Source organism: Fonsecaea monophora, assembly GCF_001642475.1.
Source record: "Fonsecaea monophora strain CBS 269.37 chromosome Unknown Scaff24, whole genome shotgun sequence".
Lineage (NCBI taxonomy): Eukaryota > Fungi > Ascomycota > Eurotiomycetes > Chaetothyriales > Herpotrichiellaceae > Fonsecaea > Fonsecaea monophora.
Window position 1 is genome coordinate 211002 of NW_019173955.1, and position 18147 is coordinate 229148.

The 18147-nt window shown below is 52.4% G+C and overlaps 6 protein-coding genes across 6 annotated transcripts; 2 read left to right on the forward strand and 4 right to left on the reverse strand.

The window, feature by feature from the left end:
• Nucleotides 1–359: 359 nt before the first annotated feature.
• AYO21_04365 (hypothetical protein) lies at nucleotides 360–2650 on the forward strand (the record flags this gene model as incomplete). The annotated part of the gene is made up of 2 exons (XM_022654338.1): nucleotides 360–1416; nucleotides 1467–2650. The coding sequence occupies 2 exons, from the start codon at nucleotides 360–362 to the stop codon at nucleotides 2648–2650; spliced, it is 2241 nt and encodes a 746-aa protein (XP_022513375.1).
• Nucleotides 2651–4231: 1581 nt separating this feature from the next.
• AYO21_04366 (hypothetical protein) lies at nucleotides 4232–4769 on the reverse strand (the record flags this gene model as incomplete). The annotated part of the gene is made up of 2 exons (XM_022654339.1): nucleotides 4232–4477; nucleotides 4575–4769. The coding sequence occupies 2 exons, from the start codon at nucleotides 4767–4769 to the stop codon at nucleotides 4232–4234; spliced, it is 441 nt and encodes a 146-aa protein (XP_022513376.1).
• Nucleotides 4770–5152: 383 nt separating this feature from the next.
• On the forward strand, nucleotides 5153–5939 carry AYO21_04367 (golgi apparatus membrane protein TVP23; the record flags this gene model as incomplete). Its single annotated transcript, XM_022654340.1, has 3 exons — nucleotides 5153–5234; nucleotides 5344–5676; nucleotides 5788–5939. The coding sequence occupies 3 exons, from the start codon at nucleotides 5153–5155 to the stop codon at nucleotides 5937–5939; spliced, it is 567 nt and encodes a 188-aa protein (XP_022513377.1).
• A 699-nt stretch (nucleotides 5940–6638) lies between these two features.
• Nucleotides 6639–10067, reverse strand: AYO21_04368 (D-xylulose kinase A; the record flags this gene model as incomplete). Its single annotated transcript, XM_022654341.1, has 3 exons — nucleotides 6639–8417; nucleotides 8806–9359; nucleotides 9419–10067. The coding sequence occupies 3 exons, from the start codon at nucleotides 10065–10067 to the stop codon at nucleotides 6639–6641; spliced, it is 2982 nt and encodes a 993-aa protein (XP_022513378.1).
• A 1691-nt stretch (nucleotides 10068–11758) lies between these two features.
• AYO21_04369 (valine-tRNA ligase) lies at nucleotides 11759–14848 on the reverse strand (the record flags this gene model as incomplete). Its single annotated transcript, XM_022654342.1, has 1 exon — nucleotides 11759–14848. The coding sequence occupies one exon, from the start codon at nucleotides 14846–14848 to the stop codon at nucleotides 11759–11761; it is 3090 nt and encodes a 1029-aa protein (XP_022513379.1).
• Nucleotides 14849–15996: 1148 nt separating this feature from the next.
• Nucleotides 15997–17602, reverse strand: AYO21_04370 (hypothetical protein; the record flags this gene model as incomplete). The annotated part of the gene is made up of 5 exons (XM_022654343.1): nucleotides 15997–16307; nucleotides 16420–16847; nucleotides 16980–17103; nucleotides 17183–17300; nucleotides 17393–17602. 5 exons carry the CDS (start codon nucleotides 17600–17602, stop codon nucleotides 15997–15999), a joined length of 1191 nt encoding a protein of 396 aa, XP_022513380.1.
• Between the last annotated feature and the right edge of the window lie 545 nt (nucleotides 17603–18147).

Here is an 18147-nt window from a genome sequence, read left to right on the forward strand (position 1 = left end):
AGTATCTTCACCAGTGCCTGCGTGACAACAATCCGCGGCGTTTTCATCCGCTGCCGTACGATCTGTCCTCAAGCTTTCCCTTTGCTCAATCTTTATCCCTCTCCCAAACCACCGCTTCCTCATTTTCCTCGATCGAACGCTACGGTGCCGGCTACCCTAAAACCTCTCGCGCTGCGACAATCTGTCCGTCGACGTCGAGTTCCTTGTCGGATCTCATGTGGAAGAAACGAAGATTCTGCTCGCTCTCCGCTCGACCTTCCATAACACACCGAGTTGTCCCAACCCCCCCGCCTCCACCTCGTTGCGCTCCCGATTCACAAGCAGAAAAACATTCCACCTACACCCCTTTGCCGTGTTAGATGGCAGATGGTGCATTCCGGTTCCATCAGCCTGGAGCCGGGCAGTATTACCCCACCCAACACACTTCGCATCGGAACCAGAATCGAGCCTCCTCGCCTTCCGGCGGACGAAGACCTTTCACCAACGACACTCCCTCTCCATCGAGATCGCCCGTGGGCCATTCTGTCGCACACAACTTCAATATGTATTCCCAGAATGGATACCAGACACAGCACAGTCTCATGAACGGGGCGCAAACACATCAGCGTTACGCGAATCTTCATTTGCCAAAATACCAGCCACCCCATCACGGTCATCACAACGTCACTCAACATCACGGCCAGCACCACCACGCCGGGCAGTTAGGACACCAGCACAATCTTTCAGGTGGCTTCCCATCTGGAACCCCTCATTTGCCCACCTACGCGCACGAGCACCTCTCTAACGGAAATGGTAATGGACTACCGCACGACGATGCGGACGAGCCGGACAATGAATATTGGAGGGAACAAAAGCAGTTTTGGGAAGAAAGCAAAGATCTCAACGGCCCAAATCAACGAGCACGCACTGTTGCGCATCACTCCAAAGGCGTTAATTATGTCCCGTTAGGCGCGGCTGCAGAAGACCTCCCGACAGATACAGCGCGGGCAATCACATCAAATGGACAGTCTTCTAGCAGGCAAACCTGGGATGAGCTGGATCTAGGCGGGCAGGGTCTCTGCGCGCTGTCACCCGTGCTGTTCAATCCGTCCTACCATTTCTTGAAACGCCTCGACCTTGTATATAATCAACTAGAAACCCTGCCACCGGAGATTGGACAATTAAAGAACCTCGAGCATCTGGATGTCTCTTTTAATCAACTGACAGAATTGCCAGAAGAGATTGGCATGCTTACGAACCTCAAGCAACTCCTCCTGTTCAATAACCATATTCAAACCCTGTGTTACGAACTCGGTTTCTTGTACAAACTCGAGGTGCTGGGCATCTATGGAAATCCACTGGAGCAAGGGCAGCGCGACAAGATCACGGAGGGCGGTACGAGGAAATTGATTGAATATCTCCGTGAAAGCATGCCAGGTTTGTTTCGCATATTTGCTTTCCATGTTTTGCCGCTAATATTGTGTTAGAACCTCCGCCTCCCCGGGAAAGAGAGTGGCACCAAATCGAGGAAATCGACGAAGCTGACCCAACCCAGGACACAGTCAAGGTGCTGAATTACAACATTCTGTGCGACCGCTACGCGACGCAGCAGCAGTATGGCTACGTTCCGGAGCGCGTCCTGACTTGGGGCTTCCGCAAGACTCTGATCTTGGAAGAGATTCGGGAAATGAACGCCGACATTGTCTGCCTCCAGGAACTGGACCGGTGCAGCTACGACGATTATTTCCGAGGCGAACTATCCATATCGGGCTACAAGGGATATTATGCACAGAAAAGCCGTGCCGAGACGCTGGGTGACGCTGCTAAATTTGTCGATGGGTGCGGCACCTTCTGGAAAGACAAGAAATACATGGTGCTGGACACGCAACATCTTGTCCTCGGACGAAAAGCGGTGGAACGACCTGGCGCCAAAGCATCGGCGGACATGCTGAATCGGGTGTGGCAGAGAGATGACATTGCGACAGTTGTGTTTTTGGAAAACCGTGTCACGGGCTCTCGCGTGGTTGTCGTCAATGCTCACATCTACTGGGATCCCGCATTCAAAGATGTGAAACTGATCCAAGCAGCTGTCCTCATGGAAGAATTGTCCAAGCTCACAGACAAGTACGCCAAATTTCCACCTGCGACCAACAAGCAGGCCTTCCGGTTCTCTGATTCAGAGGACGATCCGCTACCGGACCCTGGACCGTCATTGTCATATACCTCTGGTCCCCAGATCCCGATGATAATCTGTGGAGACTTCAACTCGGGTGCAGGATCTGCCGTCTACGATCTATTCACAAAGAAAGGGCTGAATGCCGAGCACGCCGATTTGGACGGCCGAGATTATGGTGCTTTCTCCCGTGCAGGTATGTCACACAATTTTACGCTCAAGTCTTCATATGCCGCCATTGATGGGGAGATGCCTTTCACGAATTACACGCCAAACTTTGTCGACGTCTTGGACTACATCTGGTACTCGAGCAACTCTTTACGCGTGGTTGGATTGCTCGGGGCCATCGACCCGGAATATCTTAAGCGGGTGCCGGGCTTCCCGAATTTCCACTTCCCGAGTGATCACATCGCGATCGTGGCCCAGTTCAAGGTGGAGAAGCAGCGGAGTGCCCAGAAAGCGGTGGAGGCCGACTTTGGACCCTCGTCGAAGAAGTAGAGGTTCATTCCGACACGGTCCAGTGGATTTGCGAGGGTGTTTCGCTTCGGTTGAGGTCTACGTTGGCTGTAAACGGAAAGGGGTCTGGACGTCATGTGAAGCAGGAATCTTTTTCGGGGAATAGGGGTGAATCTCGTACATGGGAGGAGGTCAAGGGGGGAGGCGATGGACGGTGTGGAGGTAAATGGCGTGTGACACATTGACACATTGGTCGACAAAGGTTCCGAGCTGGAGTTTTGTGTGAGATATGTCTGTGGGTTTTCGGGGTCTCTCTGCTTTTGCATGGCATCTATGCAAACTTTTGTCTCGAGTCGTTGGACATGGATGGGAACCCAAATATTACGCCGCGCGCTGCCTTAACGCGCGATGGAGGGGAATGACAATAACAAGTTTGCATTTTCGATGTTTGTGGCGTGACACAACGCGTCCCGAATGAACACCACCGACTCAAGGCTGACGAGGCTGACGAGGCTGCGCACCAATACCTCGTAGGTACTCGGCACTCGTTACGAACTGCAGGATCGAGCGACCGCAGCACAATCTGTCTGTCTGTCTGTAGTCACGTGGCTGTCTTGGGAAATCTCCTGCCCTGCACGCCTGCATGGCTGCCAGGTGCTCATGATCGGTGAGGAGGTAGGTATGAAGGAGTGATCGATTGAAGACGCCTCCCTTGACCAAAAGGGATAGTCCAGGAGGAGTACTTGCTAGACAAATATATTGGCACGTACATATATATAACAGTTGTGGGACCAGGAAGACGAAACTCAAACCCCAAGAAATAGTATATGCAGAGGATATCGGTTGAGAATATGCATAGCATAGCATAGCAGAGTAGACACAGGTGGGTGGGGGGGGCTTCCCTGAGGAATATCATGTGTTGTTCTGAAGAAGAGCAAGCTGCCACACACAGTATGCTCCATCTGTGGATCGACCCTCCCTCGAACACAACGTCGAGGGTGGCTTCTGTTTCGTGGCTCGGTTTCGAGCATGGCTCTTCTGGGTGAGGTATACTCTCTCACTACCGAGTATGCATCCGTTGCAGAAGCAGTGTCCCATGCATGAGAGCCGTGACATGGAATTCCCTTCAGCCACGCCAGAAGGTATGCATGCCGCGCTTTCCTCTTGCACCCCCCTCCTCCCCCCCTGCAGGCGGTAACCCCAACATGTCGATTTTGGGTGGGTAATATAAGTTGCGATGACCCGAGTCCCGCAACGACTTTCTCAGGACGATCTCAGGCGTTATTTCGTGGCCACCGTAGAGCAACATGCCTATTTACCGTGTGCCATCCATCATCATCCTCGATGCACTTTGGAGAACAAGGCGTTGTTGTCTCCGGACGTGATTCATATCTTGTCAATGTAGTCGACTTCGCGCAAGTTGACCAGAATCATTGGTGAAGAGTGAGGCTCACGGGCTAGTTGGACTGGTTCGAACAGAGTGCGGCGAGGGCGGAGTGGTTATGAGCGAGCCGTCCGTTGGGCCACCAAAGCCAGATGCCCGACGAAGGATCTCTCTTTTGGGGTTGGAATCTCAATTCGGCCAATACGGCCAATACGGCCGTGACACAATCTTCATAGCCTTCATCTCTTGAACCCAAACTCCTTTCTTTCCCTCTCCTCCTCGGCCCTTCTCCGCTGAGACTCTCGGAAATCCTGAAGTTTTCGTTCCAGCGCCGTCTTTTGGCCCAAGAGCTGGGCTCGCTTTGCCTCCAACGTGTCGAGGGATCCGTAATACATCTTGTTTTCGCTCACCACGGCGATGACGGGCTCAGCTGTGTTCCCTTGTTGGGCTATTTCTTCGTCCGTAGTCAAGGATTTCTGCGCCTGCTGGAGAGGACAGAAGTTGTATTTAGCATTTCGTTGACACTTTGTAACCTCCGAATTTTACGTGGAGAATGGAGACATGGGGAGGCATCTAGCATACCTTTCTTGCAGCCTCTTGTTGTCTGCTAGTCTTCAGGATCGCGCCGATAAACGCCCCCGATGCGACTATACCGGCGATGCCGATTGCGTAGACCAGAGGTCGAATCTTCCGACTGCCAGCAGGCACATGTGCGGAGGTATTTTGAGCGGCTCTCGTAGGTGATCTCGCAGGACGGGGTGGAAGGGACGGGGACATTATCAGTCTGTCGTCGGTAGAGGAGCCATATAGCCTCCTGGTGTCCTCTCTCACACACTGATGGGGGACGTAGGTGTCGATGCTCAACTGGGCGATAGGTGGGTGAGGTGGAATGGGCAGCAAGCCGAGTCGGTTGGAGAGTCCGCCAGTAATATTAAAGCAGCGAGGCGCAACTCTGGTCCTCTCCGCCCGCCTTGTGCAATAATCGCAGGAATGCATTCAAACGCGTTGCCTAACTAACTCATTCTCCAACGCTTCATCGATCCCTTGTCGTTGACACAACGTCCACAGCTTTCCCGCCCTGTCCCGCTTGAACATGCGACCGCAGCAGTCTTCATAAAATATAGAAAAAAAAACCACCCAGGGTCGGATCCAACCAAACCATGGCAGACGAGCCGGGCTCCCTAAACTGGCGCCTCAGTGCCCATCCCATCACACTTCTAACATATCTAGGCTTCCGAATAGGTAAGTCTACATTACCACAATATTGTCACCGTTTTATGCTAGCAAAACAACGCAATCAAAGAAGCGCGAGAGAGAGAGAGAGAGGCGCCTCGCTAACACTCGGGCGCAGGAAGTCTCCTCATGTACCTCTTCGGCGTGCTCTTCATCCGCAACTTCGTCCTCGTCTTCATCCTCACCCTCCTCCTCCTGTCCATCGACTTTTACTACCTCAAGAACATCGCCGGCCGTCGCCTCGTGGGCCTTCGCTGGTGGAACGAGGTCAACACCTCCACGGGCGACTCGCACTGGGTGTTTGAATCGGCCGCGGGCACGGGCAGGACGGAGAACAAGACGGACAAGAGGTTCTTCTGGTTGAGCATGTATACCGTGCCGGCGTTGTGGGTCGGCCTCGCGATTCTGGCGTTGGTGAGGCTGCAAAATCTCATCTGGCTGGTGACGGTTGGTGAGTTTTTAACTCCTCATGCGAGGCCTCTCGAGTTTTTCAGCGCTGGAGTTCTCAAACGTGAACGTTTCTTTATGCTTCGTGGAGTAAAATACTGATGTACGTGGACAGTGATTGCATTGGTCCTCACCATCACCAACACCGTCGCATTCTCGCGCTGCGACAAGTTTAGCCAGGCCTCGAGTTTCGCCGGGTCGGCTCTCTCGGGCTCAGGACTGGCCAGGAGTCTCGCGAGTAACGTGATGGGAAGGTTTTTCAAGTGAAACGGAACTGGGAGGTCACATTGTACGATATGGCGAACACGGTGCTCTTGATCGGGCATGGGGACTGAGACTTTTTTGGGGGAGAGAATGGATTACCACGATACCAGCAAGTCAAAAGGCTGTCGCGCTGGCGCTAGGACTGGAACTGGCACTGCTATACGTTGGGCGCATCCAGAATATCTCAATGGAAAAAGACCCCGTCGAGTGCGCGGGTCTAGAGACACTCGTCACGCAGGAACAGACAGCCTTGCTATACAGCGTGGAAATTCAATCCTGCATCCATCCGCATGGACAACCTCTGAAAAATATTGTTCGAAAAAACCCACGCCAGGATCGGATACCCAAGGGCGGAGCTTGAGACTCAACCCAACCCTTACTACTTAGTAGCTGGGTAGTAACGCCTTACATACTCGCCCTTGTAGACCCCTACACTCGCACGGAGTACTCGGCACAGCTCGAGAAACAGGTCCATGGACTCTCCCAAAACGTTGATTGACTTCTTTCCCACCTGGAAATTAAGGCGACATATCGACCCGAGAGTAGTGGTGATTTATTCACTAATCACGCTTTGATTTGTGTGTTGAATATTTGATATAGATATATATTCTCCAAAGTCTAGCCAGACAGAACCGGATAGCCTCTGCCTGGCCCCTTTTTGTTGGTTCCCCAATGTCGACACGACTGCCGACAGCCCTTTTTTCACTCCCCTTTCCTCTCATGCTCCCTCAGCAGCCTCGTCTCCATTTCTTCAAAACCTTTCAGTGCGCTGCTATACTTCTCCCACACCGGGGCGTTGTAACCATCCGCAATCTTCTCGACAAACTCGTCCTCGCGCCACCTCTTGCCGATCAACTCCTCAAACGTCTCGCCCTGGTTTCGCTCCACCGCCCAGACTGCCTTGTATGCAGCGCCCAAGGCACACGCGTTCTCGCCGACGTCGAGCTTGAAGACACCTTCGGAGCCGCCGAGCACCTCACCCGCAACGCGGGCGATGGCCTTGTTGCGTGACCCGCCACCTACCAGATAGATCCTGCGTGGCTGCGGCGGCAGATCCTTTGCCGGGCTCGAGACGAGTTCCCTAGAGCGGAGCCGGAGAGAGAGGAACTGACTTTCCACAATGACCCTGGCGTCTTGTTCTGGGGGCTGCGGTACAGATTTCTCAGGGCTGAGCTCATCGGTCTGGGGCTTGTATGAAAAATGCCACTCTCCAACCGGAAGGTTAGGAATGATTTCAGGGCGGGGGAAATATAGACCTAAATGCATGGGGTATTTCTCATCCGATTGAGCGAGGGGTGGCGTATCAAGCAGCCGTTTGTCGAACTCTGTCCACGAGTTCTTCTCGCCAACTCCAAGCTTCTCATTGATCGCGTCGCGAACCTTCTCTCTCGCCAGACCGCCATTTTTATAGCACAACATAAACATATACAACCCAGGCGTAGTCGGATGGTTGAAGAAATGCGTGCTCGGATCTGGTTTATACTCGGTAGTGGACATCAAAAAGGTGGTACTTGTCCCTAAACTGACCATGGCATCGTTGCTGCGCAGCGGCAAGGCAAGGATTGTGGAAGGGTTGTCACCGGTCGAGGCGATAATGGTGCACTCATCTGAAAAGCCATGTCGCTTAACAAAGTAGGGAGAGACGGTGCCCAAGTGGATGCCGCCGTCTTGAGGCACATCGCCCAGTTTCTTCTTCAACGCCTCCACGCCAGAGGGTCCCGCAGCAAGTTCCAACAGTTTCTCATTCCAATTACCGGCTTTGATATCCCATAGGTTCATGCCGCAGACATCTGAGATGTCAAAGGGTGCATATTTTCCGAGGAAGATGGTAGCGATCCAAGATGACACCAGGGTGATCCGGTAGGTCTTGATATATTTATCTGGGTATTTACGTTGAAATCGTAGAATTTGCGGCCCGGTGAAGCGATGGTGCGCTTTGCTGCCCGTTACATTTGCTAGTTGCGACTCGTTGCCTAGAACGGCGTCAAACTCGTCACATTCCTTCTGCGTGCTTGCATCCTGCCAGTTGGGACTGAACGGATGGGCAAACGCTCCGTCAAGCTGGGCCTCCAGTGTTCTTGAAGGATCGAGCTGGGACAGCAGTTGTTCCGCATCGGCATTCCAGAAAACACTCCCATGCTGCATGCCTGAACCGCTAATCCCCCTGATACGACTGAAGTCGAGGCCACCATCCTTCAGACGAGCCAAGAGTGTGTCAATGGCCTGCAGCCACATTGCGACTGGTGCAAAGACTTCATGCTCGGCTTCGTTCACAAGAACACCCTTATTTACATTGAAACCTTGAGAATCGGCGTCAAAGTCGAACTTGGCCTCATGGACCTTTTTCAAACTGGAGTCGACTACCAAGCCTTTTAATTGCTGGGTGGATAGATCGAAGCCGAGATATAGAGGGCCGGGAGAGGTCATGGTATGGATCCCGACCAGACAGTTGACTCGGATGCTCAATAGGTGATGTTTTGTCTACCGTCCGTCAAGCATAACAGATACTCACACCTTCAGGAACAAAAGAAATTCTCCCCAAATGATGAAAGTAGAGGTGGAGTAAATGCACGTCGGATGGTGAGGGGGAGCAACATTTCTGACGGACCTCTTGGCGCAATGATATCAGCCTGATATCACCGGCTGTAAAATTCCGCGGTGCATTGGAATCGGCCTCCCTGATGGAACCACGCAAGGCTTCCACATTAGTTCAGGTATCTTTTTTTCTTTGGCTCGAGGTGATTGCATGGCCGTTTGCGTGGCCATTTGCGTGTTCGTGGCCATGGTCATGTCCTCGCCCTCCCCCATGATGATGATGGTCATGTTCATCGCGCTCATCCTCGGGCTCGGGACTGCTTCTTGGACTCACGTCCGTGACAATGAAATCACCTGCGAGCGTGGCACTCGCATCGTCCAACTGGACGAATTTGACGCGAACTCGTCTCACTCCGCGTATCTTGGAGCCACATCTTTCTCGGACAGCGTCTTCGATCTGCTCCATCTGCTCCAGGGTGAGGTCCTTGGGTACCCCGAGTTCAATGTCTATCAGATAATTCTGACCAGATTTGACGCCTTGTATATCTCTGATCTCGGTCTCATTCCCGAACTTGACAGGCTCAATGCCATTTGCAGCATCGCCTTTGAGAGCTCTGGATGCGGCTCTGCGGACTAGGCCCTTGATCTCATCGTCCACAGTGACATCTGCGAGCTCGAGGAGAGCGGTTTTTGTGTTGTTCCAGCCTGCTCTTATTACCATGGCTGAAATGATCAGCCCGCCCACAGGGTCTAGCCACGAGGCGTCCGAAAAGACATGTGCACCCCCAATCGTAGCCAGGGCCACAATGCTGGTCAACGAATCTATACGGTGATGGACCGCATTGGAGGCTAAAACGGAGGATTTGCGTTCTCGGGCAATCTTCATAGCTGGAGGAGGAGATTAGCAGGGGGCGCGTAGAGGAACGAGGTTCCATGCTGAGACTTACTAGCTCGGTATAACCATTCCTTCACCACGATAGAGCCTGCCGCAAGCCAAGCGGCGTTGAGATCAGGTAATATGGGACCATGGCTATGGCTATGTCCTAGAAAGGAGAACAAGCCACCACCAGCATGTTCAGCGTGGTCATGAGCGTGGGCCACAACCGCAGGATCGAGCATTAACTGTGTGTAAAGGGCATCCAGCCCATTCAATCCAATACCCACACCTCCGAACAGTAACAGTCCGCTCACTCCCAAAGCACCTAAGCTCTCAATCTTACCATAACCACTAGGAAATCGATTCGTGGCGGGTTTGAGGGACCAAGAGATGGTGGCGAGGGTCATGAAGTCGGAGACCAGGTCGGTGAGAGCGTGGAAGCCGTCGGCAATCAGAGCTTGAGAGTGGAAGACAACGCCCCCTACACCCTTCCCAATGGCCATGCCCAGGTTGACGAACAGCCCAATCCTTGTGATCTTGACGCCAGCATCGTTCTTGTTCTGCGAGGTCAGGTAGGTGGTGTCGTGTGCGTGTGCATGGCCGTGGTGCGAGTGTCCCGCATGACCTCTCGACTGCTGCTGGGTGTTCGATCGCGTCATTGACATGCGTGAGGCAAGAGGATTGACGGACGGGAGGCGATTGAGGAGAGGGAAGGACATTCTCGAAAGATGCCGGCAAGCATGCAATCTGTTGTTAATATAGGACGAGTAGCTGGAGGCTCTGCATCCTCGAGTCCGAGACAGGATTTGACTGGAGTTGGTAATGCTGAGGCAGGCCCGTTGACAAGAGGACATGTGTCGCGTTTCAGCGCGGAACAAGTGCGTCAGCGGCATTTGGGGGGAAAAGGAGGAGCTGCCGGGCGTTGCTGGTGACGTGCAGCTCGTAAACGCAGGGGGGAGGAAGGGAGGTGGGAAACAAGGGAAAATTGTCAATTTGACTCTTCTGGACTCGTTCAACCCATGCTGCTGTCTGGTGCTATTATGAGGGCATGAGGGCGAGAAGGGCTTAGCAAGCCTGCATAGAGAGAAGAAAAAAAAATACTCGTACAATTATTTGGACAGAACGAATTGTGTAGGACCGAGGAGCACGCAATTGGACGCGTCGCAGTTGGTCCACAGCAGGACTTCAGGTTCGAAGGGATTTCTAGATGATGTATTTGTACTTACATGTACTGTGAGCCTCGCACCGATCAATTAATTAGGACTATTATTGCATCCATGCATCCTTGTTATTCCTTTGCCCGACGGTCCCCGGAAAATGACGGGCCTCCCTCATTCCCACTATTTCCCTGTCCCCAGATTACCGAGAACCTATCCAGCGTTCACAGGCGCATTTAACTGATTCTTCTCATGGTGTCCTCGACATTCATATCCCGGAGTATTCAATGTGATCAGACAAAGGACAGGGAACACTACCTCCGACAACGCAGCCATCCTTGCCGATCACTCATGTCCAGTGGCCCGAGGTTCGCTCGTGATCAATCACACAAGAATGTTTTTTTGAAGGTTTCCGAGAATTCGGCAACTTGTGTTGTGGGACTGAAGCGCTGTCATCCATCATACCGACACTTGTGGTTGGACGAGGCGTTGAAATAAGACTCTAGGTAAAAACGTTACCATACACTAAGGTTCCAATTCCCCAAGGCTTCCTCCCTCCGGGGGGGTCGACAACCATTTGGATTTGGTGCAGCGAGTGGGTTGTATATTTCAACACACACAAGTTTCGGAGCAATAGTCATGGTATTCTTACTCCCTACCTTGGTCGCCCGGCAGTCGATATATGGTCAACTGCGAAGCACCCACCGGCCCAACAGGAAGAACATGATATAGAAAAGTCCGGAAGGGGTCAACTGAAAGGCCTGGCGCTTGCTTTTGACTCGTTGCGTCGCTTATTCTCAGGGATCAAATCTCCATCGCTGTGCGGTCCGTGCCATGTCTCATATTACTTCTACTACCGAAAGGTTCCAACTAGTGAGAGGCCCGGGAGGTTTCCGATTCAAGAAGAGAGCTCGGCTATCGATTTCCGACTTGTTCTGGCACCCAGTCCCTGCTGTAAATAACATGCAATAATACATACCTAGGTAGATACCAAGGTGTCAAGCAAACTCGTTAAGCTGGAACAGAGACACACAGACAAAGACATCTCTTCTCTGACCTGACCCGATCTTGACCTCGACTTGGTGCTCGTACGCAATAACAAATACATGTGTCTTTTTTGGGCCATATCGTCAACCATGTTGGACATGCCACAATCTTCTTTATCGAAACTCCGAAACTGGCTCATTGAGGTACATCCAGTAGCTCAATCAATCCTTGGATGCCCCTGTGGACAGTTCTTTTATGTCTATCAATCAACCCTCCAGCTTCAACCTCTCCAAATCCTTGACGGCCTCCTCCAATCGCTTCACTTCGCTTTCGGCGTCCTGAAGTTTCTCCTCCTCCTTTCTCTTCGTATCCTTACTCGCCTTCTCCCACCCGGCTCCGCTCATGATCTTCTTGCTCTTGTCCGCTCGGGATTTGGCATCCTCAATGCTCTTGTGGCGCTTCTTCAACTCCTCTGCCACATCAATCCTCCCCGCAATCTTGAGATACACGGCGGCGTCCGCGTTGATGCTCTGCAGAGCACACCCAGCAGGCGGAAGGGAGTTCGTGGCTGGTGGCAGGACTTCAATCTTGCCAGCGTACTTGCCGCCTAGAGATTTAATGGACGTTTGTTCCTCGGACACGGTCTTGAAAGCCGAGTCCGAATAAGTTTGGATGATCACATCTCCGGGTTCCTTGAAGGCGTATTGCGAAAGCAGGCTTCGAATCCCCGACGCAATGTCCATGATAAACTCATACTTCTGAGCGTCTTGAGGAGCATCCAGTTTCTCGTTGAACTCGGGATACTTCGCGATCATGATACTCTCGGTGCCGTCACCTTTCCGACGTGGGAGCTTCTGCCACAAATGCTCTGTCAGGAACGGCATAATCGGATGCATCAGCAGCAAGCCGCCCTCAAGTGCTGTGTACAAGGTTTGCTGAGCCGACCTTCTCTCATCCTCAGGAGCCTCGGGCGTAAGGATATATTTCGAGTTCTCGATGAATGTGTCACAGAGCTGCGTGAACCAGTATTGGTACAGGGTGCCCGCAGCCACCGAGAACTCTCGTCCCTCGATGGCATCATTGACCTCCTTCGCAGCCATATTGAGTCTGTGAAGGATCCATTTCTCTGCCAGCGATTTGGGTTTGTTGTCCGTTGGTTTTGCATCAGGGACGAAGTCTCCTCCAAGTCTTCCCAGTGCAAAATTAGTTGCTTGGTAGATCTTGTTGCAGAACCGTCGCTTTGCTTCGATCTCCCGGATATCAAAGGCCACGTCGCCTCCACCAGTGGTGTAGTTCACGAGCGTAAACCGTAGGGCGTCGGCGCCGCACTCCTCAATACCCTTGGGGAAAGCTGTCTTCTGGTATGTTTTGGCTCGCTCAATCTCGGCTGGATCGAGGTTACCGGCATACAATGTCTTGTGGAGATCTTCCAGCGTGATGCCCCTGATGATGTCCAGCGGGTCAATCACATTGCCCAAGGACTTGGACATCTTTCGTCCCTCCGCATCTCGAATCAACGAATGGCAGTAGACCTCTGTAAAGGGCACGTCGCCGGTCAATTTGAGACCAAACATGACCATTCTCGCCACCCAGAAGAATAGAATATCCCACCCGGTCTCTAGCATGCTGGTCGGATATAATTCCCGCATATCGGAAGTCTCCTTTGGCCAACCAAGTGTCGTAAATGGCCAAAGACCCGAGGAGAACCAGGTGTCGAGCACATCCTCATCCCATCTCAGCGTGAATTTCTTTCCAGGGAATTTCTTCTCCGCCTTGGCTCGAGCTTCATCCTCAGTCAGAGCCCCCACCCAGTAGTGGCTGTCAGCTTCGTCACTTGTCTTGTCTTCAAGCTCAACAAAATAGGCTGGTGCTCGATGACCCCACCAGAGTTGTCGAGAAATGCACCAATCCTGGATATTCTGCATCCAGAAATGGAAGCGTCGTGACTCTGATTCAGGTTTGATCAGGATTCGACCGTCCAGCACAGCATCGTCCGCGGCTTTGGCCATGTCCGCCATCTTCATCCACCACTGTGGTTTTAGGACTGGCTCAATCACGTCTTTGCTCCTCTGGCACATAGGAATCGTCATTGCGTTATCTTCCTGCTTGGTATACAGGCCGAGCTCTTTCAAGTCGTTGATCACAGCGTATCGGACGTCGAACCTTTTTTGACCCGCATAAGGCCCGGCATTTGCATTCAACGTGCCATCGTCGTTGAGGATATTGATGAATTCCAGGTTGTGCTTCTTTCCCTTGGTAAAATCGTTGGGGTCGTGTGCCGGGGTGATCTTCACGGCTCCAGTACCAAAGTCCATCTCCACCTCTTCGTCTGCAATGATCACGATCTTGCGATCTGGAATAAAGGGGTGGATGGCCAGTTTGCCTACGAGGTGCTTATATCTCTTGTCGTCAGGATGCACGGCAATAGCGGTATCACCAAGCATGGTTTCCGGACGAGTTGTGGCGATCTCGATAAACTCATAGCCCTTGAAGCGGTCCGCTGAGGTCGATGATTTGTGTGAGTCGTCTCCCTTGCTGATGGGGTATTTGAAGTAAGTGAGGACACCGAATTCAATCATCTTGTCATACCCCGGCACTTTCAACTTGGTTCGCCCTTTGAGCTCCTTGTTGTCCACTTCGAGGTTTGATAACGAGGTGCAAAGAGCAGAGCACCAATTCACCAACCTGTCCGCCCTGTAAATGATACCATCTTCGAACAGGTCGACAAACGTCTTTCGCACAGCATAGGAACGATCGTCGTCCATGGTGAAAGCCTCACGTGACCAATCCATAGATCCTCCCAAACGTTTGAGCTGGTTCGTGATGTTGGCGTGGTACTTCTCCTTCCAGCTCCAGATCCTTTCCAGCAAGACTTCTCTGCCTAGATCGTGCCGGGTCTTGCCCTCGGTCTTGTAAACCATCTTTTCCACCACGCTTTGCGTAGCTATACCGGCGTGGTCACAGCCAGGGATCCAGGCCGTGGTTTTGCCCTTCATTCTCGCATGTCGAATCATGGTGTCTTGCAGCGCGTTCGTAAGGGCGTGGCCCATATGCAGTGACCCCGTCACATTGGGAGGAGGTATCGGAATGACGAATTTGCCCTCCGGTTTGACCTTCCCTTCCTTTGTAAATTGCGGCTTGAAGTAGCCTCTGCTCTCCCACCACTCATAACGGCCAGATTCGATCTTTTGAGGTTCGTAAGCATCGGCGGCGGCAGGTTTCTTGACCTTTTCTTTCTTCGCGGACTTGGCGGCATCACCCGCGGGAGTGGGCGCGGTCTGTTTCTTTGACTGTTTCTCTTGGAACTTGGCCAGCTTTTCGGCCTTCTTACGTTCTTTCTCAACTGCGGAAGGCATGATAGTCAGACTTAATATTCTTTGCACGGAGTGGATATGAGCAGCGACGTTGTGGGTGCAACGGGTGAATTGTCATTGAGGGAAAAGAGTGATATGACTACAAGACTTTGCCCGCCCTTTATAGATGCCTTCCCAGTCACAAACCATGGAACGTTTGGCAGTCCGGTTCTTGGCTTCGGGTGAGTCATCTTTTTGTCTGTGTAGTCTGCATCTTTCATATATAGATATGAGGGGGAAGGAGTTTTATCAATGCGGGCCTTCAAGGTTATCTTGCATACTTTCTTTGGCAGTCTTTTCCTTGCCTGCTTCGCCCATCACTGTTTGACCTTTCTCGTTGTTTTGTAGGTCCTTCCCAGGGACATTCTGGCCCATGGCGTCTTGTGCAGCCGAGCTTTTGGCGGCGGAGGTTATCTCAGAGGACACTGGAGGTGGGGGACCAGAAGGGGAACCAGTTGGCTCGCCAGCTTGCAGAAGTGTCAGTGTACGTTGTAAGACTTTATCAACACTCAACATTCGACATACTTATGTTGTGGGATGCGGCATTGAGCGCCATGTTGAAACGAGAAAGCCGTCTCCAAGCAGGAGGGCGCCGAAGCAAAGATCTGATGAGTATTTTGCTCGACTGCCTTTCGGCGTGGCTGTCAATGTGTTCCTGTTTTTCAGGTCAACTCTAGGGCAACGAGTAGAAGAAATCAAGGATCATAGATCTAGCGAGTCAAAAGAGGCTTTGCTGTAAGACTGGACAACAATTTATGGTTTATGGGAGACTTATGAGTCGCAGGTCGAACATTTGCGCCAGAATCATCATTATGGGGCTACAGACGAGCACAGGCGCAGTGACGCTGCAGGGAAACGGGGTTCCACGTGATTCGTACTTGGCCATCCACTAGGGAAGTCCTTGGCACATGCTTAAATAGCTTCTCCGGCTTCTCCTTTCTTGTCCATCGAGAAAGCCTGCCAAATGCATGTATTGTCGCGAGTATCTCGTACAGCATTTGAGCCCAGAATGGTACTCGGCTTTGCGGAAGAAAGCGTTGGTGAGGACGAACGTACGGCGGTATAACGAAGAAACTCAATCTACAGTTCTCTTGCTCCTGCTCACAGCATTATCCATGACCAGACACGGCACCCGCCCAATGGTCGCCGAATCATTGGAGCTCTGACTCGATGACAGAAAACGGGCCCCCCTTGGGAGGCCATATCTTGACAACTTTGAGGCCGACGCTCGCCAGCAGCGCCGTCCATTGCTTTTCGCTCCGTTGCATGGAGCTGAAGGTCGTGCGGCTGATGTCCGCGAGCGACTCGAAGCCGCTACACCCTACTGCCGGCAGGACGGTTTCGCAGACGAGCAATTTCGACTGGCCCCCGACCATGCCATGGATCTGGTTCGTCAGGATCTCGCGGCACTTGGAGTCCGGGAAGTCGTGCAGTACACGACGCATGAAGTAGATTCGCGCTCCTATGCAAACGTTAGGCTGGGGCTATTGTGAGATAAGGGAATGGCTCTTTCGAACAGGGTGTCCGGGATATCAATCTGCACAGAGAATACATTGCAGGGTGGTGGTACTGACCATGAATAGGCTGTGGAGTGAAAAAGTCGTACTCCATGACTTCGTATTGGGGATTTCTGGCCCGTGCCTCGTCGATGATAGCGCCGAGGTCTTGGACGACGAAACGTCCTTTGAGATGAGGATTCTCTTCCATGACCTTTTGCGTAACTTGACCATGGCCTCCGCCGATATCGACCATTACGACGCCACTTTCCCCTGCCCCAGACTCGACCAGGGAGCTCGGAACAGGGCTGTTAAGTAAGGTCGCAGCACCTTTCATAGCCGAGTTGAAGCGAGCAAGGCGCCCGGGATCATTGCGTAGGTACGCAAAGAAGTCAGTCCCTGTTGCATAGTGCGAAAGGGTCTTGTCAGGCTGGTCTGGGTTCTTGTAGCCCAGGTCGGCAAGGTAAGCAGGCATCTTTCCGATACAGCCCCAGCTACTATCGAATCTGGTAATCCACAACAGGAGACATCAGTTGCCCGGACTGGCTCAATTTTGACGAAGAAGCTCGACAACAGAATGGCAAGCGAAAGAGCCAATGCGTAGGATGAATGGAAAGGGGAGAAAGAGAGAAACATACATGTGCTTGTTCAAGTCCGCCGTGGCCGGCATGGTTAGCGCTCGCGAAACAGGCGTCGCCGCATATGTTTCCTCCCCAAGCTCCGCGACGATATGAAAGCCCGTCAAGACTCGCATGAGGCGCACTGACCAAGACATGCGTGTCAGCAGAACAACTTCTCAGAGAGCCCTCACGACCCCTCGCGGCACGAGAATGAGACATACCTATCAAGGTCACGTCCGCTCCAGTCTTTTGCGCAAGCTCGGACGCAGTCGTTGATTGCCCAAGGAGGTTAAAGAGGTCCAGCTCCAATGCGGTCCGCACGACCGCATTCAGCCATGGCTGTTAAGATACCCAGGGTCAATGAACGAAGCTTTGAGGCGGCACAAGTTCAAAAGGACGATTTTGCACCGGAAAAAGAAATCTTTCCTCACCATGAAGGCGATCCGAGTCGCTTCCTGCGAAGCATTGACCGTCTCGCTGGCAATTCGCGTCGCGGTGGAACATATCTGCTGGCGGACTTGATTGACTTTGGGCGGCTGGGTTCTCTCCTCTGGCGAGAGGGCAGAAAGCGCATCAATCGACGCATTGAGGGAGTCGCGTAAGGCGAGCAGGGCCGTAAGATTGTCTGCTGGGGCCGCCATCATTATTTGCTCGGGCCAAGACGCCGCTTCAGTGCAGAGTCTGCTTTTATCTTTGTCGTTGTTGGGGTTTTTTTGGCAGGTTTAAAACCAAACAAAGAGAATGAGAAGGGGAGAAGAGACCGACCCAGGCCAGTAAAATAGTAGTTTGTAGTGATTCCTTGACTTCCAAGCGGAATAATTGGCCGGGCAAGGGGGGGAAGGAGAGGCAAGTGTAACACCAGACACGAGGAGTTTCTTGGTTTATTGGAGAAACGAGGAGATCAAGTTTACACACGATGAGAACCGAGTCTCGTCCACCAAATCTCCTGGTATGTTGTGTACTTGCTTGTTCGAATGAAGTGGACAAAAACCTGACATACGAGTACCGAGTACGACTAAAGATCCAAGTGGAACCAGGGGCGAGAGACACTTTTAAGAGATTCCTTTAATACGAAAGGAGTCGCATACGAGCCTGAGAACGGGATAGATCCTATAAACACCCTATTGCTGACCACGCCAAGGAGCGGGAAACCCCCTTATTAGGCATGAAACGCCTTCCTGAGATG